This window comes from Pseudonaja textilis, chromosome 1 (genome assembly GCF_049901715.1).
Source record: "Pseudonaja textilis isolate UNSWEBS1 chromosome 1, rPseTex1.2, whole genome shotgun sequence".
NCBI lineage: Eukaryota > Metazoa > Chordata > Lepidosauria > Squamata > Elapidae > Pseudonaja > Pseudonaja textilis.
Genome location: NC_141990.1, coordinates 161,639,315 through 161,664,704, shown reverse-complemented (window position 1 = coordinate 161,664,704; position 25,390 = coordinate 161,639,315). Strand labels below are relative to the sequence as shown.

Genomic DNA, 25,390 nt, shown 5'->3' with positions numbered 1-25,390 from the left:
GTTTTAAAAACCAATAAAAATTAAAAAAATGTCTCAAATCTATATGTTGCTTTATCAGTTTTTCAAGCCATGTGTGTATCCACCACATATGACAGTATGAACCAGGTATCTGGTGTCATTTCCAACATTTTGCAGATTTATCCTTAAACATCTTTGCTAACCTTGAGGGAGGAAAATGCCATCTATAACAAATTTTATAAAGATTTTCTTTGTATGCAATAGACATTGTTAATCTGTAATTTTTATCCCATAATTTCTGCCATTGATCTAACTTAATCGAATATGACATTTTTAATATTAAAAAAGCACAAGACAAGGATGTCTACTATCTCCTTTACTATTTATGTTGACATTGGAAGTGCTGAATAGAAATATTAGACAAGACATAGAAATTAAAGGTATGGAAATAAAAAAGGAACAATATAAATTACAGGCATTTGCAGATAATTATCCAAAGGTAAGTAATAGGGCAACTCCCCCACCACCCCATCCCCACCCTAGCTTAATTTTTACCTGTGCACCCTGGAGTGGGCGGGATCTTAATTAGGGCTTATTTTGGAGGTAGGGGTTAAATTGGGCGCTTATGTAAAAACCAAGCTAGGACTTACTTTGAGTAGATCGATTTTGGGGGAAACATGGTAAAATTAATGTAATGTAGTTCTATACTGTTATGTAAAGTAATTGTTATTCTTTCCCAATGTTTAAAGTTGTTAGAGTCAGGATGGGAAACAACAAGCTTGGGATCAATCCAAGCAAAATTGTTTTATAATTTGTGGGTTAAAATGAAGCATCAGTTGATGTTTGGTATATCCAATGCTTCACATAGTGATGAATGATTCTGCCAGAAGAGACACTGAATGGATTTCCTGAGACCTAAGGCCCTAAGTCCAATGTAAGTAGGGTGCAAATAATATTTTCGTAAGTCCTTCCAGTTACAGACTTATCTGAATCTTCACAGTCAAAAGTTGAAGAGGTAGTTTGACAAACCAGCAGCCTGAATAGTCTCAAACACACCTGCAGTCACTCTGGGAGACAGGGGAGTCTGAGCACATGAAATCCAATTCAGATAATAAGGAAGTAGATTTCACTAGAGGGCTCAAGTCAAAAGCATGCTGGCAGTTACAAAATGCTGAGGATAGGGGAAAATAAGCTTGATTCTGCACATGGAGAAAGTAGCAACACATCTAAACAAATCCTACCAGCATTTGGGACTATATAAACCCCAAACCTTTGCCCTTTCAATGGAAAGAACCCTCTATGCTTGGCATTTGAACTCTTAGATTGATATTTGGGCTGGTTCATGAAATTCTCTACTGCTTGAACCATGGATTGTTACAATAGCTTCTGAAGCTTGGAATTTGCTCATTCTGTTTGGACAACTTGCAAGACACATTTTCACTGATAATATTACCTGCTTTGAGTAATAAAATGTCTGCAAGAAAACAACCAAGCTCAAAGAGCACCAAGGATTCTACATTCTTGCTGGCTAATTCTTCTGCTGATTTTCAGCTATTTCCTTCTGTTCAATTATGTCCGATTCTTGGGAGACTGCCTGGATAAATCCCTGTAGGTTTTGGGCAAGATTTTTCACAAACGGTTTGCCATTGCCTCCCTCCTACGGCTGATGGAAAGTCACTGGCCCAAAGCTTTGTGATCAAGGCTGAACTTGAACTCACAGTCGCTTGGTCTCTTAGTTTCTAGTCTGATGCTTTAACTACTACATCAAACTGGCTTTCTATCAGGAAATTTACAAAGCCAAAAAAAGCCTTTCAACCCTTTAATTACCTGCCTTGTTTGATAAGGACTTGCACAGGATACAACATAGAAAAACAGGATCCAATAAGCAAGTAAGTACCTAAACAGATAATGCTACCAAGAAGAATTTGAGTTCCATGAACTGTACTCATATGAATGTGACTTGACAAGAGACTGTTTACCTTGCACAAAGACTAATAAGGATGCATTTGGCACACACCTTACTAATCTCAGCAGCAGTAGCAGCAGCACACTGAACTATAACTTTTCTTGCAGTGAAGGTGACAAAAGCCTAGGACCAAATATGCTGAGGATGCCATTGTCAGCCCTAGAGACATCTTATGCTAGAGTCTACAGGGCTGCCACAACGGGGATTGAGCAAGCTGTGGGAACATAAGGAAGGAGGTGAAGACAGTGTGGGATGTATAATCATAACATTCTTTCCCTTGGGAGTCAAGGACCTCCAGCCTGCACCTGGGAAGGAGTGATAGAAGTTGGCTGAAGTTGTGGCGCTGATTTGATTGGACCATGTGATGCAGATGTGGATGCAGGGGAAGGAAATTTGGGGTTTACTTTGGGTGGGAAAAACGTGGAATGTTAGATTCGGGTTTTCCCCAGATGTGCCAATATGACATTTACAATAAATGTATGCCTTGAGGAAGAAACCTGCCTCGGAGTTTTGGGGATACTTGAGTGTTGGGGATACTACTTGGAACCCTGACAGCCATGACATCAAAGCAGGAGTTGAAGGGGCAAACAGACAAGCAATTGGAAGACTTTTGGTTTTGGCAGAAAATTGCAACAGAGAAGGAAGGAAATACTGCTCACAGATTCAAATATTAACATATGAATGAACCAAATATGGGGGGCGGAGTCAAAGAGAACATTTATGTTTATGTGTGTACATATCTGTGTATGGATATATATTTTCTTTTGAGAGAGCATCAGAATTTCATTTCTAGTGTATCTTACCTTATAAAGTAGACATTATCTTTATTGACCTAGATCCCTGCACCAATTTTGTGCACGTAACCAACAATTTTTCATCTAAGTTGCATTCCTTAATAGACTGTTATGTAAAGTCCTCAAGTAGGAAGAACTAGATGCATTTTACTTCTAAATATGCAGGCTGTTATTTTTTTTCCAAAAAAAAGCAATCACATGTATTTACAAACGAGTGTGAGCATATGTTTACATAGACAACAATGAAGTGATAATTTCATAACATTCTTGTAAGAGGCAACAAGTATTACTCTTTCAAAAATTATTTGTCTGTTTTATCCCAAATATCAAAAACCTCTTGTACTTCAGAAGTCAAGATAATGGAGACAATAAGAAGCTGTCACATACCTCCTTTTGTTGCTTCTCAAGTTCTTTCATCCTAATTTCCCGTGCTTCAGCTCGTGCTGCACGCTTTGCCGCAAGTCTTGCTTCACCCTACCAAAGGAAAAAAGGGTCACAAGATTGCAGCAATACCTAAACTGATTTGAAGGTCCAGGCTCATATTATCATATTGTAAGCCTGTATAGTATGTTAAGTATAATATATAATAACAATATAATAATATAATATATATGATAATATAATATATATAGTATATGTGTGTGGGGGGGTAATATATAGTATATAAATTGTACAGTATGTTATGTATAGTATGTCTAAGGAATGCGGTGGCTCAGTGGCTAAGATGCTGAGCTTATTGATCAGAAAGGTCGGTGGTTCGAATCCCTAGCACTGTGGAACGGAGTGAGCTCCCATTACTTGTCCCAGCTTCTGCCAACCTAGCAGTTCAAAAGCATGTAAAACTGCAAGAAGAAAAATAGGGACCACTTTGATGGGAAGGTAACAGCGTTCCGTGAGCCTTCAGCATTTAGTCATGCCCACCACATGACCATGGAGACGTCTTCAGACAGCACTGGCTCTTGGGCTTTGAAACGGAGATGAGCACCGCCCCCTACAGCCTGAAACAACTAGCATATATGTGCGAGGGGAACCTTTACCTTTACTATACTATGTTTATATGATAGCCAGTGTGGTGTAATGACTAAGATATCAAGCTAGAATCCTGAAGACTTTGAGTTCTAGTCCCACCTTAGACAGGAAGCCATCTATATGATCTTGGACCAGTCACTCTTTCTCAGCTCTAGGAAGCAACAAGGGTAAAACATTTCTGAAAATCTTGCCAATCAAACTGGAGCCAACGCTGACTTGACGGCACACAAACATACGCAATCTATTTTAGACATAAATTTGCAATTCCTGAATATTGCTGTGATGGTGCTTTCATCTGAAAATGTTAATACAATAGGAGAAGAGCATTTATCCCCATTAATTCAAGGGCAGGGGAACAAATCGGAAAATGGAAAAACCCTTGAGATCCTGGCTCAAGTCACTTGCCTCTAGTTTCCTGGAACCCTAGTCCCTTTCCAGGCCAGATGTTTACTCAGGTATTCAAGAAGTATCTCATTGAGATAGTATGGTGGTTTTTTGTTTTTTTTTTAGATAAACCACCAGCAGCTATCTTGGTATGAGAAAGCAGTTCTCCCTATTTACAGTATAATAGGAAACTCTTTTACTAATAGATAATTGTTTGTTGTATGTGCACAAACTTGATAGTGAGTGGTTCTTAAAGAGGCTAATCCTCAGTAAGCAGTTTTGAAAACTTTTATAAAATAGTACTTATTAGTACACATTCTCTGGTTATTTAAACTACCCAGTTTGCTAGCATTTAAGTATTCAAAACAACTATTTATTCTATGTTGAAGTAGTTTGACAGATTTTTCACCTAGAAAAAGCTAGGTCAAATTTTAGTATCATCCTCCCCTAAGAACTGTGTAATAAGGGCTTTTTCATGTTGTAAATTTTTTTTTTATCTCCTTTCAACTTTATGAAAACAATTCTAGAGAACAGAAAATGCTTGCTCACTGTTTTTATTCTACTGGATTTCTTTTAACTGACTTTAATGGCACTGGAATTTCATATAGGAGATAATAGACGAAGTTGTTTCTTCAGAACAAAAGTAATATATTTGTTAACTAAAACTAATTTATAAAATGTGTACATAACAATAAAATACCAATATAAAGAACAATTTTCCATCAGTGCCACATCTATAAAGGTACTTATTCTACTTCATTAATATTTAAGAATTAAAGTATTAAAAACATTACAAACATGTTCCATGTTTGTACTCAAGCCCTTGTAGACTGAGTATTTGTCAGCTGCTTGGAATGGACATTTTAGTAACATTTGTTTGGAAAATTGTACTACTTCACCTTCCTAGAGTTAGTATTGACGGGTTACTTATAACTTTCCCTTCTAAATAGTTTAATGAAATGACATTATACTACATCATTTGTACAAAATACATTATTTATCCTTTGTCGTTATATGAAAAGCAGCAGCTAATCATAACTTGAATGGATTTCTTAGACAAGTAATTAATCAGGAAACTGGGGGATCAAAAAACTTTGTTCAGTTTTAATATTAGTTTTCCTATTACATTGTTCAAATAAGACAAGATAAACAGCATCTTACCAGTATTTGAGATCTAGTCTCAAGAATTCAAAAATGAATTGTAAAAAGTTTTAATCTTCTAAACAAAACAACACCAGGAAATAGAAGCTTTATAATTCTATATAAAGATTTTTAAAACGATCATTTAATTTTTATTTTTTTCATCTGTTTATTTGAGTTTTAAAGTTTCCCTACCTAAAAATAATTCTACTTCTATTGTGGGAGCAGCCAAAGTAATAAGAAGAAATTGTGCTGCTTCTAGAGGTTTCTCTCTCTTTTTCTTCTCCATATCTTCTGAAGATGGAGAATTATCCAAAATGTTCAGTTCTCATGTTTATGAAAAATATTTCCTTCAGTCTCCCACTCTTACCTTCAAATTCTTCAGTATGAAGTATACTAGGCTCCCCAGAATGTATACTGGAAATATATGCTTCCATTTCCCAGAATGAATACTGGGAAGAGAGGGAAGGAATTATTTAGAACACTACTCCACCCCACCTAGGAACTGCAAATCCTGATGCAGCAAACAATCATTAGGCTAAAGAGCAATGCAGAAACAAGCACAACCTGATTTTCTTCCTTTCAGAGATACAAATTAAAAACATTATTGCAACATGTCAGAATTTCTACCAGCCCAACAGGAAGAGGAAAGAAATGCTCCGTTGACACCCCAGACAAACTTCGTAAGGGAATCAGGAAAAGGTGAAGGTAAACATTTCTCTGTCCAGTTGTGTCTGACTCTAGCTAGGGTGCAGTGTTTATCTCCATTTCTTTGCCAAGGGAGTCAGCATTGTCTAAAGACATTTTCCATGTTCAGGTGGCTAGCAAGGGTATATGCCAAAGGTACACACTGCTACCTTTCCACCCAAGTGGTGCCTATTTATCTTGCATGCTTTCAAACTGCTAGGTGGGCAGGAGCTGGAACAAGGAATGAAAGCTTCCTCTTTGCGCAGTGCTTAAGTCTTGAACTCAGGCGTTCAGCTTTCTGGCTGACAAGCTCAGAGTCTTTAACAGCTGAGCCACTGCACCCCTTGGGAGTCAGTAAGTTTTTCAGAAACACCATAAGATAGCAATTATCAGCACCATTACAGAACTTTGCTCATTTGTACACAAGAAGTATCAATTTCCCACACATTAAATTTTAAAGACATATTCCTCTATTGTTTTAAGTTTTAAAATCAAAGATCTGTTAGTTTAAGACTCCCCACACTGGCAGGTGTTACTGTGCTCCAATTCCATTTATGAGATGTGTCTACAATATTTGTCCAAGCTCTACTCATTATTAATTGGATACATGAAAATTAGGCTGTCATTTTTTTATCCAAGCATAGGCTATGTACTTAATGCATTATTTGCCCTAACTGCATCAATATTTTTGCTTTATTCTTTTCATTAAGGCTATACTATGCTTCGGATTCATTTCCAAATATAGTTGGTGCTTCAGAGCATGCAGGGATACAAACGTATAATTTGTCTGCAGCTCTGATGACACTGAAGTATATTCTAAGAGATTTAAAGGAAATACAGTACATTTAGATCATAAACATTTAGAGTATAGATATCAAAGCTCTGAGTTAATTTTCATAAGACAGCATAACACAATACATATGTAGGACTGCAAGGCCCCAGATTAGCTGGCAGAACCCAGTTTTAATGATCTTCCAGAAGTGTGAGGGCACCCTCACATCTGACAGATGTTAGCAATTACCTCAGTTAGCAAATGTGCAAATGTGGCAAAAATGGTAGTAAAAAAATATTTTTTTAACCAATGTGCATCAAATATCACACATCTGACAATGCACACCAGAGTAAGAGTAATGCTGGCATTGCTACATGAGATAACTTTGTCTAAATGAGACAGGACCAACCAGCAATCTTTGTAGCATTTCTCTCTTCTGCAGGGACTGCTGATTGAAACCGACGGCTTGAGTACCGGATGGTGGCTGAGACAGAGGCGTGTCCAGGCAGAAAGAGGGTGTGGGCCCCACTTAAAAAGACATTGGGAGGCAGAGGCTCCCAGTGCTGACTTTGCAACAAACTTCAACACAGAGGACTCATTGAGTGTCAAGGCTCTGGCCTAAATAAATCATGTTTCTGTTTAACAGTCCCAGAGCAATTGAGTTTCTGTTTTGCCCAGGTCCAGAGTTTGGACCCTTGAGACTTCCAACATTCTCTATAAAAAAAAAAAAAGAGTAACTCAGCCAATCAGATTGCCAAACAAAAAATGAGAGCTTGTGTCAACAAGGATTATAGCTTCCAAACAGGATAAGAATTTCAAAGGACTTACATATTTAAATAGGATTTGTTTAACTATGGAAATTAAATGTTATTAATGACAGACTTATCAAAAAGACTGTTCTCTATTCTAGAAAACATTTTATTATTTTATTTAAAACAAACTTCTACCGTTGTAGGATCTCTAGATAGTAAATTGCAAAAAGCTACTAAAACATGGTGATAATTACCGCGTTTTCCTGAAAATACAAGCTATCCCAAAAATATTTTTATGTGTGAATGTTAGCCGGATCTCCAGCATGGGTTTTCCTTTTGATGCTTGCCATAGTAACAGGCAGGGGGGGATGGTATTTGGGTTTGGAAAGTGAGCTGGTGTGATGAAGGCCTATGTGAACTAAAAGGGAGGTTTGTTCTCAAGTATTATTGTGCTGCTGAATGGAGTTGTTTACACCCAGTCAAGGCCAACCATCCCAGAACTCCAGATGGATGAAAACACCTGAAGATGTGCTCCACATGACACTATCTAGAATGTGGACTGGACATTCAGCCTGAGGGTGGGATTTGGGGAAACTTTAAATATATAATTTTCGCACCTTTTGAATCAGATCTTGCTTTTCTTTCGCTTCTATCATTTCAAACTCAATAAAAGTACCTCTTCTCTACTTCAATGGAGTTGGGAGTTTACTTTCTTGGGTTTTGAATGGAGACAGGTCTAGATCTGCTTTATCAGCCAACCCGGAGATCTAGTCTACCGAGGGGGCTGAGCACACAATGTCAACCATGGGAGTGACCAGAAACACTGGGGAGCCCTGGGGTCGACCCCCCCCTCAGCCATACCGTTACAGGGAGGAGACAGAGTGGCTGGAGGAGTTGCAGTTTGAGGAGAAACCAGTCTGAGCCAGATGGTCTCTATGCATAGGATGCATGGAAGACCCGGAGAAGCACCCCCCGTGGGTGACTGTCACCAGACGCTGGTGGGGAGATGCCCTGCAGGAAGCAGACAAAGAGGACCTCCTGCTGACCCATGCCCTGCAATTTCTGCATGAAGCACTCGAGAGTCAGAGAGCATGGGGGGCTCTCGCACAGAAGCATGCCCTGTCAGGACTAGGATGAAGAATATAAACCAGGAGCGGTGGTCAGTAGCAGAAGACACCCAGGAGTTTCACAAGTTCGCCTGCCACATGCATGGCAAGTCCTCAGAGGCCCTGATGGAGTGCAACAAAGATGGGCTTAATGATGACATCTATCAGAGTTGCGTCTCTTGGGGGGGGCTCAAGGCCTTCAGCGCTGGTATGTGTTGGCAGCCAAGGTAGAAATCAATCTGGCACCATGGAACTCTCAGCTGGAGTAAACCTTTCCCCTCTGCCCCAAAAGAGGTCCCGAGAGCTACCAATGGCGGGCCAACAGCCAAACTGAGATCCATGGCATGTTTCAGGTGTGGGAAGGAGGGGCATCGAACAGCTGACTGCCTCACCAATTCAGGCTCCAAGCCAACAACTGCTGGGGGCAGGAAGCCCGAGAAGCAGCCAGCAAAGCACTGTGAAATAGCTCTGAAAGGGGTGGAGGTCGTTGAGTTTGCCTCTCCTGGCCAGGAGGAGCTGAGAATTCCAGCCACCCCAGAGGGGAATTAGACCGACGACCCCCTGGTAAGTTAGCATGTAGCCCCCATGACCATCCCAGTGGAGGTGTGGGTGCCTTCGTCTGGTGCCCAAAGGAAGATGCTAGCCCTTTTGGACTCAGGGTGCACAAGGTACATGATTAGCCCCGAGGTGGTAGAAAAACTGGGACTGAGACTGAGAACACTGAGGGTGCCCATAGCATTTTGTCAACTGGATGGGTCGGTAGCTGGGGGAGGCCCAGTTCACTTTGTAACTGAACCAGTAGAGATGTGGATGGGGGAATCACCGAGAGACACTGAGGCTCATTGTACCCCAGGAATGGAGCAACCCCTCTTGCTTGGATTACTCTAACTCAGAAAATGGAACCCTCATGTGAATTGAAAGAAGGGGCTTTTACAAATCCATTCCACACAGCCAGGAAAAAGGGGAGGCAAAACCCGACCCAGAATAAAGGCTGCGAGGGAGCTAGGAGCTGCGACGAACGAGCGCCTAGAGCAGGGATGTCAAACTTGATTTCATTGAGGGCGCATTGAAAGTTTGACCTTAGGGGGCCAGGGTGAGTGTGACCAGAATAGGCATGGCAAGCTCAACATCACTTGCATTGGGAGCGCCTGTGGAGGCCCAAGTGTTCTGCCAGTGAAAATAGGTTCCTGAGCTGTTTTCGGCTGCGACGGCCTCCTGCAAATTTCTGCAAGCAAAAACGGACCTCAGAATGGCCGCAGGCGGCTTTTGCCTGCTCCGCTTTTGGCTGCAAAGACCTCCTGCAACCTTCTGCCAATGAAAATCCTGTGCCATTTTCATTGGCAGAAACACTGAGAGATGGTCCTTTGCTGTTTCCAAGGCAGCCCTGCGGGCCAGATCTAAGCACCCCATGGGCTGGATCTCGACCCTGGGCCTTGAGTTTGACATCTGACCTGGTGGGTGAGGAGAAAATCCCCAAAGAATATTGAGATTTCAGGGAGGCATTCAGTGAGAGGAGCTCGGATGTGCTCCCACCCTATCGCCCCACAGAATACAGCATAGAAATCCTCCTCGGATTTCCCTTAAACCAAAGATCTACTCGATGACCCTGCAAGAGCTGGAGGAGCTGCAAGCTTTTGACAAAAATCTAAAGCGGCGCTTCATCCAACCAGTGAGGCCATGGGTGGCCGTCCAAGTGTTGTTTCGTGAGAAAAAGGATGGGTCTCTTCAATTATGTGTTGATTATAAAGGCCTGAACGCAGTGTCTGTGGAGAATGTTTATCCTCTGTCCCAAATGAAGGACATGTTGGCTCATCTGGCCAAAGGAAAAATCTTTATTAAGCTGGACTTGAGAGAAGCTTATTACAAAGTCCACATTAAGGAGGGTGACAAGCGGAAAATCACTTTCAATGGTCCTTACTTCTAGTTCAAGGTGCTCTTGCTTGGATTACAAGGGGCACCCGCTGTGTTTATTTAATTGCTCAATGAGGTGCTGCATGAGCATTTGTACAAGGGGATCCTGGTTTATCTACATGACATTCTTATCTACACAGAAACTATGGAGGAACATGTAAAGTTAGTGCGCACGGTCTTGAAAAAGCTCAGGGCTGCTGTGCTGTACACCAAATTGTCAAAGTGCAAATTTCACCAGGATAAAATTGACTATTTGGTTTACTGCATATCACGAGGGGATAGAAATGGACCATGGAGTGGGCGCTCCCCCCACACTCAAAAGCAGTTGCAAAGCTTTCTGGGTTTTGCGAACTTTTAGACAATTCATCCCACCGCCTTTGCTAAAATTGTGTTACCAATTACCAACCTCCTAAAGGGAAAGGCATAAAAACCTGGAAACCCTAAAAATGCCCCAGAAACTGTCACCCAAGCAAATTTTAACAACACTTTAACCAGTTTAATTTCTCCCTGTGCTACCTTCCTGGGGAGAAACATATAATCTATAATTATAAGCCCTACCCCCCCAATAAGCCCTAGTTAAGACTCCGCCCACTCTGTCCCACTGTCTGGTTGGGCGAGGTGGGGCAAGGCGCATGCTTAAAAGTCCAGCTATGGCATGGGTGGTGGAGCCACCCCATGCACCTGCTTACCTTAGGATCACTGTAGCCAGGCCTCACACGCCCCGTCACCTGTCATGCCACTGGCCGACTTCTTCTGTGGCTGCTTGCAGACCCTTGTGGCTGGATGCCATGTGGCTCATCATACTGGTGCTGCCACTTGCGCAGGAGTTGCGCTGCTGCTCACAACGGACCCTGTGGCAAATTATGTCGGTGCTGACGCTTGCGCGTGCAATAGCACAACATACCACACAGCCTCCTGTTGCAAGTGGTAGCGCCACCATGACAAGCCACACAGTGTCCTGCTGTGAGTGGTGGCAACAGCATGAAGTGTGATATGGTATCTGGCCGTGAGCGGCCACAAGTCGCTGCAGAAATAATCAGGCAGCAGTGAACAGATATCGGGCCATGGGAGGCCTGGCTGCGATGGTCATAAGGTAAGCAGGTAAGACGTCCACCCCACCACCTGGTGCTTATTTGGGGGCCCAAAAGAAAATAGGACTGGGTCTTATTTTGGGCGGAAACACAGGCAGATTGATGCCATCTCTTTCTAATCACTGGACTTCATGTAAAGAATCCCATTTGAAATGTCTTCTCATTCAAAGGCAAACTAAATTGAATGTTTAATATGTTTGCAACAAATTAGAGCAACATTATGATAAGTGTTTTTAGAACAGTACTACTCAAAAAAAATAACCTTTGCAAAAACAATTTAAGGACGTATGCTTGATCTGGCTAATATAAAGGTAATTCCAACTAAATGCACTAATTTAAAAAAAAAAATTCTAGGAAACAAAATACATGTAATCTTGCAACCATCATTGGGACCAGAACTTCCTTTGCTAAGTGATAGTCACTAAGTTAGCAGTGTCCAATTTTACAACTTTCCTTTCTGCAGCTGTTAAATGAATAACATGGTCATTAAGTGAATCCAGCTTCCCCCATTGACCTTGCTTGTCAGAAGCGCCCTAGAAAGGTTGCAAATTGTGATCACATGACCCTGGGACCGTCAAATACCTGCTGATCACCAAGGACCCATATTTTAATCACCTGACTGTGGGTTCGTTGTGATGGTCACAAGTAATTTTCAGTGTCCTTTCAAATTTGAATGGTTGTTAAACAAATTGCCCTAAGTCAAGGACTACCTGTATTCAACCAGTTTTTCCATTTTACTGAATAATTCAACTTATTACAATAATGAATGTAGTCTTTAACTTAGTCACTATCATATTAAATGCTTGAAATATAAACACTTCACCACAAAGTCTTAACACCACAGTTAATACTTTTCATCATTTATATCATCCTAAATATTATAGAATGTTGTAGAAATCTGGTAATGTGAGGAAAAGAAACCAAAAGTTTAGTGCTGTTCAAATACATTCTCTTTAATATCCTGTTGCAACTAACCACTGTTCTCTCAAAAATACTTTGAGAAATTTGATAGCAGATGTTATTTCAGCTGAGCTATTTTAAGTTCTGTTTTCACATCCAATTTAGCACAGATTATATATGTCAGACAGCCTGTTGCATTACTTCAGGCAAACAGAAGTGCTTCAAGGGTTGGTGCATAAGTGAGGTACACTGGCAAAATGGAGCAGAGTTATGAAGAAGTCAGATTTGATTTCAAAAAGATTTTACGTAAGGACATGAACATAACATTTCTCTGCAACTCTTTAAGGATGAATTTTTTTCTGGAATTCTGCACTGCCTTCTTTCCCATGGTTTGAAGCATCTTCTCAAAACTGAATCCAAAGTATTACATATCCCTACCAAATGTACGGTTTACAGCAAGGGTCTTCAAACTTGGCAAGTTTAAGACTTGTGGACTTCAACTCCCAGAATTTCTGAACATGACTGGAGGAAGAATTCTGGGAGTTGAAGTCCACAAGTCTAGCTGTCAAGTTTGAAGACCCCTGGTTTACAGTCTATTCTAGGACCAACGGTTATTATGTAAAAAGTGCACAATTATTCTAATTTATACTGAGGTCCCTTCCCATGAACACCCACATATTTTGAAGAAAGTTGAAAAAAGTAAAGGTTTCCAATGCATGAACTATAGTTAGCTAATTGTACGAGTTTTGATTATCATGAATAAGAAACTGCAGTCCCATACATCGGTGGCCATCACTGCAGCTAACATCTCTCAATCTATTGTCTACCACATTAAAAGCTACTCAATATTCCATCAGTGGAATATTTTCAGAGCTGTATGGAAAAGGGGAATGAGCAACATTGTTCTCTAAATGAAATCTCTCTTTCATGTAGAGATTAGGATCAAAGTCAACATTTAAATTTGCTGCCCGACTGAAAGAAAATGAGGAGAGCTACTCCTACTGACAGCTGGTTTGAAATTATCTGTCGACCACCAGTGGTCCATGAAAAGTTTTTGGTGGGCTGCAGAAAAATTATTTGCATTTTTTTATACTGCACTAAATCAGGGGTCCTCAAACTACGGCTCCTGGGCCAGATATGTGTAATGAACGTTTGTGTTGCTGCAGAGAGTCTCTCCCTTCGGGGTCTTTTTATGTGGGTCAGAGGGGGGCAGAAATTCCGACTTGGGTTCTGCTTCAGCCTCCTGGTATGGGGCTTTGGGTGAAGGCTGGAGGGAAGTGCTGCTGGTGGCGAAGAGCCAGAGGGCCTTGTTTCAGTGGAACTAGATAATGGCCTAGAACTGGCTGACCATCTCAACCTGCTGAGCTCCAAGCGCCAGTACCTCACCTTGCACTCCCTCAGGTCTTTCCTCTGCTTGGAAAGCCTATGCTCGTAGTCCTCAGTGAGGTGCTTCTACTGAGTCTCCTTCTCAGTCAGATCCAATTTGAACTGAGCCAGCTGTTTTGCCAACTTTTTCTTGTAGTGGCTGCTTAGCTCCAACAACTGCTCCCTGTCCTAAGGAGCCTGGGCGGGCAGGTGAAGAGTGACTAGGAGGGAAGGGGGTGAGTAGAGCTGGTGGGGCACCCTTCGACGTGACATCGAGTTGGCCATGTCCACCCAGTCACATGACCACCTAGCCACGCCCAGCCAGCCAGTCATTAGGCAGATCATATTAGTGGTCAGTGGGATTTAAAATTATGAATTGAGTGGTCCCTGAGGTCCAAAAGGTTGGTGACCGCCTGATCTACATTGTGTGCCCAATTATTGGACAAGTGAGTAGTTTGAGCATATCATTCATTTTTATACTTCCCACTCACAAGCTGTATAAACTTGAACCCTTAGTGGATATAAGCATATCAGATGATGTGTATTTGTGCAATGAGGGAGGGTGTGGCTTAAGGAGATCCACACCCTATATTAAGATGTACATGATCATTTGGCAGCTTCCTTTCCTCAGTCAAAATGGGCCAAAAGAGATTTAACTGACTCTGAAAAGTCAGAATTGTAAAAAGTCTTTCAGAGGAATGCAGCACTCTTGAAATTGCTAAGATATTGTAGCTGATCACAGATCAAATGTTTTGTTGTAAATAATCAACAGGGTTGCAAGAAAAGAAGACACACATTAACTGGCAAAGATTTGAGAAGAATCAAACATGAAGCTACCAGGAACCTATTATCCTCCAATTCCAGAACTACAAACTCCCTGTCGAGAAGTACAAGGGTTCAGTGCTCAGAGACATGGGCAAGGTAAGGAAGGCTGAAACCCAACCACCATTGAACAAGGCACATATCATATTTTTTGCACTATAAGATGATCTGGAATTTAAGATGCACCTAGCTTTTGGGAAGGAAAACAAGAAAAAAATCTACCTCCCAGCAATTTGCGTCCTTGCAGCGAACAGCCTGGTCAGCTTCAGCACAGCCTGAGCAGCTGATTTAGCACAAGACTGGGACAAGAAATATCTGAAGACTGATTTTTTAAAGCTTTTATGGACTAATGAAAGTGACTCTTGATGGACCAGATGATGGGCCAGTGACTGGATCAGTAACAGGCACAGAGCTCCACTTCGACTCAGTTGCCAGCAAGGTGGGGTACTGGTATGGGCTGTTATTCTTAAAGATGAGCTAGCTGGACCTTTTCGGGTTGAATCAACTCCCAAACCTACTGCCCGTTTTTAGAAGACACTTTCTTCAAGCAGCGGTACAGGAAAAAGTCTGCCTCTTTCAAGAAGACCGTGTTGTTCTTAAATGGGAGACTTACCATGAAGGAAAACAGTACACCTCTCTGAACAATGTCTGGGAGGCCGTGGTTGCTGCTGCACAAAAAGTTGATCATCAACAGATCAAGAAACTGACAGACTCCATGAATCGCTTATGACTGTTATTGAAAAGAAGGGTGGCTATATTGATCAGTGATTTTTTTTTTGAAATGTCAGAAATGTTTATTTGTACATTTTGAATTATTACTCAGATGCAAATAAATGAGATGGGATTTTTTTTCCATTTAGTTGCATAGTCATTCTGCACACTAATAGTTGCTCAATAATTGTGCACACATAGATATTCTCCTAAGAAAGCCAAAACCTAACTTTTATTTTCTTACAATATTCAGATTTGAGATTTATTAACATTTTGTAATGACAGAACACTGTAGTTGTTCAATAACTACATTAAACCACCACAATACAACTTGCGTAATAATTAAGCACACAGTGGCTAAGGTAAAGGCAGGGGTGGGATTCTACCAGTTCGCACCTATTCGCTAGAACCGGTTGTTAACATTCTAAGCAGTTCAGAGAACCGGTTGTTATAAGAAATTACTGCCCATATCCTGTAAGGAAGGCAGGAAGGAAACATTCTGGTGTTGCTTACAGAAACTGCCTCTCCATTAACCCTTATTACATTCTTGGCAGGACTAGACTTCCTGTCTCAGGAACATCTCTGGAGTTTTTTCCCCCTCCTTTGTTGGTACTTTGCTTGTGTGGAGTGACCAAAGTTATAATGGCACTGAAAAAAGTGACTTATGACCATTTTTCACACTTATGACTGTTGCATCATCCCCACAGTCATGAGAGGCGAAGCAAGGAGATGCATGCCTCGATGTGAGTGATATTGAGTTGGCCACACCCAACCAATAACATGACCAAGCCACGTCCACCCAGTCACATGGCCACCAAACCACGCCCACCAACTAAGCCACGCCCACAGAACTGGTTGTTAAAAAATTTGAATCCCACCCCTGGGTAAAGGTAAAGGTTCCCCTTGTACATACATGCTAGTCATTTCTTTAATGGAACTCAATATGATTTATTTATTTATTAGATTTGTATTGTCGCCTATTCGCCATGGCAACTCAAGGCGGCTTACAACATATAAAACCACAATTTAAAAACAATAAAACTCATAAAATCAAATAAATTAATATAGTAAAATTACCCCCACCTCCCCCCCCCCCGCAACAGCAGATTACATGAGCCATTTAATGGGCTCCATCCTGCTCTGGGCATGTCAGGCCCGCTGGCAGAACCAGGTCTTCAACGCCTTCCGGAAGAGAATCAGAGTGGGGACCAGTCTAATCCCTGGGGGAATGATGTTCCAGAGGGAGGGAGCCACCACAGAGAAGGCACTTCTTCTAGGTCCCACGAGGTGCATCTTCCTCAAGGAAGGGACCCGCAATATTCCCTGCCTCCCCGTTCTGATGGGTCAGATAGATGTGACTGGCAAGAGACAGTCCCTCAAATAGCTTGGGCCATGAAGGGCTTTAAAGGTTACAATCAGCACCTTGAATTGCACCCGGAAGCAAATTGGCAGCCAATGTAGCTCCCACAAGAAAGGTAATACATGTACACATTGGGGTCTGCACAAAACCATGCGGGCATCTGCATTTTGCACCAACTGGAGCCTCCAGATGCTCTTCAAAGGCAGCCCCATGTAGAGTACTACAATAATCAAGACGGGAAGTGACTAAGGCATAATCCTAATGTGAACAGTGAAATTATTAATACAAATACATACATATATACTGTATGATGTATCCATTTGAAGAACTATAGAATAAAAACATATTCACAGACATGCAGTTGTAACAATTAGGAATCTTAAAAATTTATTGTACTGCTATTGAAGGACATAGAGGAATTTATGGTCAAATTAAGCTGAAATTACTTTTAGCATTAAATATTCAGTAACACTGTACCAAAGGAAGCATTTCATTATATTACCACTCTCTTCTGAAATTGCCTACTAACCCATACAACTTTTTTCACACCTTCATGACCTTTTTAAAGCAGTTCTTCTGGAGGGCCTTGAGAATTAACTGTACCAAACACCACCATTTTCTACAATGTTAACAGTATAAGTTATTGAACTATAAGAATTGAACTGAATCTATTTTAATTAATTTTTACATAATAAAAAGTTCTGTAAGACACTTTTAGTCTGTCAGATGGGAGACACATTTTAAAAATAAATAAAATAAATCAGAAAGTTAAACACTGTGATTTATTTCAGTTATATAATTAGGACTTTTTGTGTACATGAATTTGTGTGCCTTTAAGTTAGTCTTCAGCAACCACATGGCCAAATCAATATAATTTTCTAGGCAAATTTTCTAGGCAAAGTAATATACCATTGTCCTAAGACTAAAAAAAAGTGACTGGCCCACAAACATTCAGCTAGCTTTGTGCCTAAAGACTAAAATCCAGGTCCCTCATCTCCTAGTTCAGTGTCTTACCCACTAGTTCTCATAATAAACAGAAGCACTGTTTAATTAAGAAACTAAAAGATGTTAAAATTGCAATGATGCAAAAATACAAACACAAATATTTGATTTTTTAAAATCATAATTGCAAGTATTAGAAATATTATGAGAGAATTGTTACAATTATATCTAATTCTCTATAAAAGTCCATCCATGCATGAATTCAATTATATTTACTTAACAGTTTACAAAGTTACAGAAAGAATGGCAATGATAAATCACTTCACATTCCACTCTGCCCAAATAAAAATGTGAGCAACACACATTGGAACTTGATGCAGGAGACTTTATGCAATTTGACTTGTTTGTACAGTTTCCTTTTATTGGTTCATAGCCATTTCCCTTTAAAAAAAATATATCCTGTAGATGTCAAGAACCAAAAACAACTAAATCTGAAATTTCCTGTCACAAAACACTTGACAAATCTATGAATGTTTAATACTTAAATAAGATAATGAAATACAAGGTTAAATTTTACTCTATGATGTAAAAAATGCTTACTTGAAATTGTTAAGCATTCAGCATTTCTTCTTCCATATTAGATTTGGATCAACACTATTGTATCTGCCAAAGTCAACAACTTTCTCTATATAAAGTCATTCCAGTGGTTCTTGGAATTTAAATTTCTGATATCTGTGATATTCTACAATGATGTTGTTTAAAATGACCATTTATTAGGAATGTTAGTAATGTTACAAATTATAATTGCAAAGGTAAAAATGAGTACATATGATAAAAATCAGCGTAGAATATAAATAAAACCAGTAATAAAGAACAAATAGAGCTGTTAAATCCAACTTTGGCTCAAACCCTAAGCAACAATGTTTTCCCAGACATGAGGACAGAAAAGTCAAAATAAAGCTGATATAGAAAGTCTACACACCCCTATGAAAATGCATTTCTGAGATGTACAAAAAATTAGACCAAGAACACTTCAGAATGGTTTCCATCTTTAATGATCCCCAGGGATGCCAGGCCCTGCACCGCCTCCTATGCACATGCCTAGGGGGAAGGCCGGGGCAGAGCAAGGGTGGCCTCTCACTGGCTCCAAGCCGGCCTCGTAAATCTAAGGCTGACTACATTCTGGCCCAGATGGTTGCCACCAGGTTGTAGATCAGCACCCATTTGGCCTGGGCAGGGCCAAGGCACTGCAGGCCGGTCCTTCATTGTTTTGAGGGTGGCTCTGCAGGCCAAATCTAACCACATTGCAGGCCACATTGAGCCACGGGCCTTGAGTTTGACACCCCTGCTCTAGGAATTAAAGGAACATGCTAATGGTATACCAAATCTTTATATCCCTATTGAGTCTATACAGCTTAATGAATATATGTCTTTGAGAAATTTGGAAAAATGGGTAAAGTGCAAGATATCCAAGATGCATTTACTTTAATTCCTGCACTAAGCAGAAAGTTGGATTTGCTGATAGTATGTGACCACTTCCAAGTCCGTTTTTTTAAGCTGTTAGAATCAGTGATAAAACTGTGTATTGATCACAACATATGAATAAATGTTTTCCCATCTCCTTTTCAGACAAATTATTCAGGTAGTCCGCAACTTACAACCATAATTGAGTCCAAAATTTCTGTTGCTAAGTGAGATATTTGTTAAGTGAGGTTAACCCCATTTTACCTTTCTTGCCAAAGTTAAATGAATCACTGCAGCTGTTAAATTAATAACCCAGTTGTTAAGTGAATCTGGTTTCCCCACTGACTTTGCTTGTCAGATGATCACATGAACCCGGGGCACTGCAATCATTATAAATGTGAATCAGCTGTCAAGCATCCAATGTAAATTATGTAACCATGGGAATGATGCAACAGTCTTAAATATGAAAAATAGTCATGAGTTCCTTTTTTCAGCACCGTTGTAACTCTGAACTGTCACCAAACTGTTATAAGTCAAGGACTACCTGTATAACAAATATAGACTCTATACATTTATGCTACTTAATTCAGAATATATAAATTATATATTACCAATTATTTTGATAGTATTATTCCAGTTATCTTTTCACGCTAAATGAATTAGTTCAAATCCACAATTTCACCCTAATTTCTTAATTTCATATGCTACTGGATAACATAGAAAATTAGTACGCATATAAAAGTTGTGAAATTTAAAGACAAGAAGTTTATCAGCCACTTTGCTGGTAATGGTGAATGTGCTGGCCTACAGACCAGGATATGGTGGGTTCTAGTCCTGCCATACATGTATGAAAGTCTGAGTGATCTTGGACCAGACATACTTTCTCTCTACCCAGCGCAACTCACATGGGTTTCTTTATTGTGGGGAAAATGGGAATAGGAAGGAATTATTATATATGTTTGACACCTTGAGTTTCTTATAAAGGCAGGATTTTAAAAACCAAATAAACATACCAGCCATGTACCCTATACAAAATATAAAAATATATTACAAAAGGAGAAAAAATCTTGAGCTGCAAGAAGTATATACAAGGACAACTCACAATGGAGGAAACCAAAGGCAACTCGGACATATGGGTAGAAAAACACACATATTCTCTCACTCGCCCCAATTTGGTCGTGTTAACACTACTTCCTGTTAATTTCAAGGAAAGAGCTAAACACGCGCACAAGCCTCTGCTGGTAAAACTAACAGGAGGCGAGTTGGCCGCCTGCCCCGTCCACCCCATCAAGAGACGACGCAGAAATCTACGAAAATAAGGGGCGTGACGGGGGAAGCGGCGACCGAACCCTCTAGAGAGGGAAGACACCGTCTAGTCTCGCCTGCCCCAGGCGCCCTAGGCGGAGGGAAGGCCCTCCAGCGAACCAAGGAGAGGCGGCCAAAGCGGGGAAGCTCCCATGACCAAAAGAGGAAGGGAAAGGACGAAACCGCCCAGCCCTGGTGCTGCCATACCTCGCGAGCTATCAGGTTGAGGGCTTCATCCTCGGCCGTGGGCCTTTCCCGGTTGGGGATCCTCTTACGCCCCGCAATTCCTTGCGGCATTGTCCCCGCGTTCTCCATCGCAGCTGATTTAGTCCTCGGGCGTAAGGGATCAGACACGCCGCCGCGCACGCGCGCAAATGGTATAAGCGGCAGGGGGCGTGGCACAGCCGACGAACCTCCGCAAAAGGCGGTGCAAACCAAAGCGAAAGGTTTGCCTTCCAGGCAGGAAGAGAAGTAGAGTACTGATGTGAAAGAATCCTAGGTTAGCAGCGTCATCCTTTTAGGGTTTTTTTTTTTTTAACCCTTTCCAAATTAAGACCAACGTGCATCCTAAGAATTTCGCACCCATAATTTAGAGTCCAGTTAGGTATCTCTGAAGAGTCTCCCTGGATGAGGTCATGGTTGTCCCAAAGATGCTTTCCAAAAAGCAACCAGTCTTGTTTTTTTCCATGAAGCATTTTCAATTCTGACTGAATGGTGGGGAATGGTTTACATTCTTTGCAGTTATGTGGTCTTTAGCACTGAAGGTCGGTGGTTAGCTCTCTCAGAGGTTGAGGCCTAAATAAACTTGGTGGTTTATTTGTATCTTCAGGGTAACCTGAATCATAGTGCAAATAGGTATGGAACCTTTTAGAACTACTGAAAGGACTGTTGTACCCAATAAAAAGATAGTGTCATATCCTTCGCCTTCTATTGAAAGGGGCCTGTTCAATTTTAACATATATGGTCTCTCTCACCCCACCTTCACATCAGTATTCACTCTGGACAAAGAAATTCTAGTTGCCTTTTGAAAAGCACCTTTGGGACTCTAATTAATTGTACCAAGAGGAATTTGATCAAGGCACAGAAGTGATATCTTTCTTGCACGTCATCTAGCCAACTTTTTGCAGCCTGCATACCTTATATATTTCCATGGTTTTGTCCTGAAATAGAGTTAAAGACTTGGGCTTTAAATTTATACAAATAGCCCTTCTTTGGTCTTTTATCCAAAAGCTTATTGAAATGCAAAATGAATAAGGCAGTATGTGTTCACTCAAGAAATAAATAAATATATATATATATATATATATAAAAAAATTTAAGTTTAAGTTTAAGTTTAAGTTTAAGAATATATATATATCTTAAGTTTTCACGGGTACTTACATGTATGGTATTCAGCTTTGTTCGGGTATTTTCCCACGTCATTATAGTTGTGCTTTTAAAGTTGTAGCAACGTTTCAGCAGAATCTCATCTGCCATCATCAGGCTTCTGTATTGTGTTCGTCTGTGAGTCAGACTTTTACAGTTGTTTCAGTTTTAAATTTGGGGCTAGCCTACTGCTGTGCCAGAATGGTTTTTTCTTCATCCTGATTGGTTGGGAGTCTTGGTCTGTGTTTATTGGTCTTGGAGTTTGCTGTGTTCTGCTTGATTGATGTTTCTAATATCTTCTGTCTGTTTTGTGGCTTTTTTTGTGTCTTGATTGGCTGGCAACATTGTGTTCCTGTATTGGAGGCTTTTAGTGCAGCTTGGCTCTGAGTAAATGGATGGCTATCATTTGTTAGGAAGCTAGGTTTCATCTGGGTGCCTGGTTGGGGTGTGTTTGAGCTGGAGGTATCAAGGGGGATCTGTTTGTGCCCAGGTGCTTGTCTGGCTAGTGGTGTGGAGATTTTTTTGTTTGTGAGTGCAGGCTTCCAAATGATTGACAGTCTGGTGGAATCATCTCTTCTATTCGTGCTTTCTGGTCTTTTTTCAATCTCTATGGCTTCTCTGATAATTCTGTGGCTGGGGTTTTCTATAGTGCCTAGGGTTTTGGTGCCATTGAAGTTGATGCTATGACCTGTGGCTTTCATGTGTTGGACTAGTGAGAAACTGTGTTCCAGTTTTTTTACTGCATTTTTGTGTTCATCCAGGTGGGTACTTATTCTTCTATTGGTCTGTCCAAGGTATGCGGCCGGGCATGATGCACAGGGGACTTCATATATGCCTTGGTTTTCCAAGTCAATTTTATCTTTGGGGTTTCTAAGGATGGCTGCTATTTTTCTGTCTGTTTTGAAGGCAGTCTTGATGTGATGCCTGTGTAGTATCTTACTAATTTTGTCTGTAGTACCTCTTATGTAGGGCAGGACAGCTGTTCCATAGGTCTGTTCATCTTCTAGGTCTCCATTATGTCTCAGTGTATTTTTGTGGATCAAGCTGGTGATTTTGCTTTTGTGGAAGCCGTTAGCTGTCAGTACTATAGTCAGGGTGCATAGTTCAGTCTTTATGTGTGTCTTGTCTGCCAGGTGTTTGGTTCTAGCAATTAGTGTATTGGCCACGGAGTTTATCTGTGCTGGGTGGTGGTGGCGCTACCTCAATGCCCAATCTCACTACCACCCAGCACAGATAAACTACAAAACAGACAGGACATATTAGAAACACCAATCAAGCAGAACACAGCAAACTCCAAGACCAATAAACATAGACCAAGACTCCCAACCAATCAGGATGAAGAAAAAACCATTCTGGCACAGCTGTAGGCTAGCCCTAAATTTAAAACAGAAACAGCTGTGAAAATCTGAGTCACAGACTAACACTATACAGAAGCCTGATGATGGCAGATGGGATTCTGCTGAAACATTGCTACAACTTTAAAAGCACAACTATAATGACGTGGGAAAATACCCGAACAAAGCTGAATACCACACACACACACATATTAACTGGTTTTATATTACTTGCTGTACATTTGTGAAAACATGCAATTCTTTATTGGGAAATGCAATTTCAGCTAGAGAGGATTCAGAGAGAAAAAATAGAGGGAAAGACTTGCAAAATATCATAGAACTGGATGATAATACCTTTTAAAGTATTACCATGTAGTGTAGAAAGTATTAGCTCAGGCTAGGCCATGTCCACCCTATCCCATGAAAACCTCAGGCCATCAAAGATGCGTTCACTCTCTCAACCTAACCCATCTTACAGGGTTGCTATTGTGGGGAAAATTGGAGGGAGGAGTATTAGGTAGGCCTTGAATTATTTATAAAAATAAAAATGGTGTAAATAAATACATAAAGTGGAAAATAAATAAATACACAAATAAATAAATAGCAGCCACTTTTAGAAACTTAAGTAAAGCTGAATATGAATCTATTAATAATATTAAAAATGTCTTTTAGATTCTTTGACATTTTTCCATACATATCTTCACCATGGTTAGTATTATATAAATAATTATATAGTTTCATTTTCAGATTGTTTTTCTTTGACATACGTTACCTGGCTAATGTGACATTTTATTTAGGAAAATAAAATTTTATTGTCCTTGTATAGATAAAATAATGGAAGCTTTTTTATGTATATGGCATGTATAATAAATCTGTGGAGCAATTCAGATTCTGTTCCAGAAAAATTCTTTACAGTATGTCTGAATGTAAGCCTATGTGACTGCTTAAAGCACACTTCTTTTCTCAGGCCAGGCAAGGCCTTATGTGTTCCTCAATAAAGACATAGTCATGTTAAGAAAATGAAGACTGAACCTATGTTCATACTCTTTCATGTTTTGAAGTACTTCTTGGGAACCGAATTCAAAGCATTGTTAATAAATATATGTTAATAAATAATATGTTCAAAGCATATATATATACATAATATGCGGGGCAAACAAAGCAGAGGTAGTATTCAGCAGGTTCTGACCAGTTCTGGAGAACTGGTAGCAAAAATTTTGAGTAGTTCGGAGAACCAGCAAATTCCACCTCTGACTGGAGATTTTACAGTAACCTTCCCCTGCCATGCCCACCAAGCCACACTCACAGAACCTGTGGTAAAAAAAGTTGAATCCCACCACTGAAACAAAGTACCAGTATATTTCCATACAGTATTTGTGTTGTACTTTGTTCCCAGAGCCAAATTTGGTATCTTAGCTCCTGTGCCACTATTATTTTAAATCACCTACTCGGTTGACTGAGTATTTTGTTTAAAGGGCACTAATGATTTATTTTTAATTTATAAGTTTTTCAGCCAAGTCCACATTAAGCAATATAAAAAGCAACAGTTATTGCTAATACAATAATAAATGCAATAACACAAAAAAATCCTGTCTAGTTCTTACAATCTTTGCCATATTTTATTATTTTTTATTTTGTCTGTTGTAGTTTTTGAAAATGTTTTTATTTCTTTTCTTTTTTTTTGTAAATTTTTTATTGATTTTTAAAGACAAACATAAACAAACAAAACATAAAAACATTAACCTTTCTTCCATGAGTATACAAGCAGTGTGCCGGTTGGTTTACAAATTTTTTGTGCATCCATTTCATAGTCATCAATTACAGTTACATTGTATAATAACTCATATTCTCAATCAAAAATTAAGTACCCTAGTATCATTATTAATCACTTGACAATTTTATTCATTCATATTTTGCAACATAACTATAATTTACTTAGTATCATTTTGTAACAATTCATATAATCTTCCCGAATCTATCGTAAAAGTTTTTTTATAGATATAGTAAAAAAGAGAAAAAAAAGTACATCTTTATATATTTATTATTTTCTAAGAATCTACATATTTCATTACTATATTTTATTGTCTAACCATTGATAGAAAAGGTCCCAAATTTTATAAAATTGTTTATCCTCTTGTTCTCTAATTTCAAATGTCAATCTACTCATTTCAGCACATTCCAATATTTTCTTAATGATTTCCTCCTGTGATGGTGTTTTCTCATTTTTCCAGT

General features: G+C 39.9%; 1 protein-coding gene across 38 annotated transcripts in view; it reads right to left on the bottom strand.

Moving 5' to 3' along the window:
- Positions 1–20,807, bottom strand: part of LRRFIP1 (LRR binding FLII interacting protein 1) — a 93,582-nt gene extending 72,775 nt beyond the window's left edge. For all 38 annotated transcript variants that reach the window (XM_026707816.2, XM_087919604.1, XM_087919606.1 and 35 more), the window contains exons 1-2: positions 20,667–20,807; positions 3,106–3,192 (exon numbers count right to left, since the gene is read on the bottom strand). In XM_026707816.2, coding sequence (XP_026563601.2) covers positions 3,106–3,192; positions 20,667–20,774 — 195 coding nt within the window. In that variant the 5' untranslated portion in view covers positions 20,775–20,807. The remainder of the gene's footprint in view (positions 1–3,105; positions 3,193–20,666) is intronic.
- Positions 20,808–25,390: the final 4,583 nt, after the last annotated feature.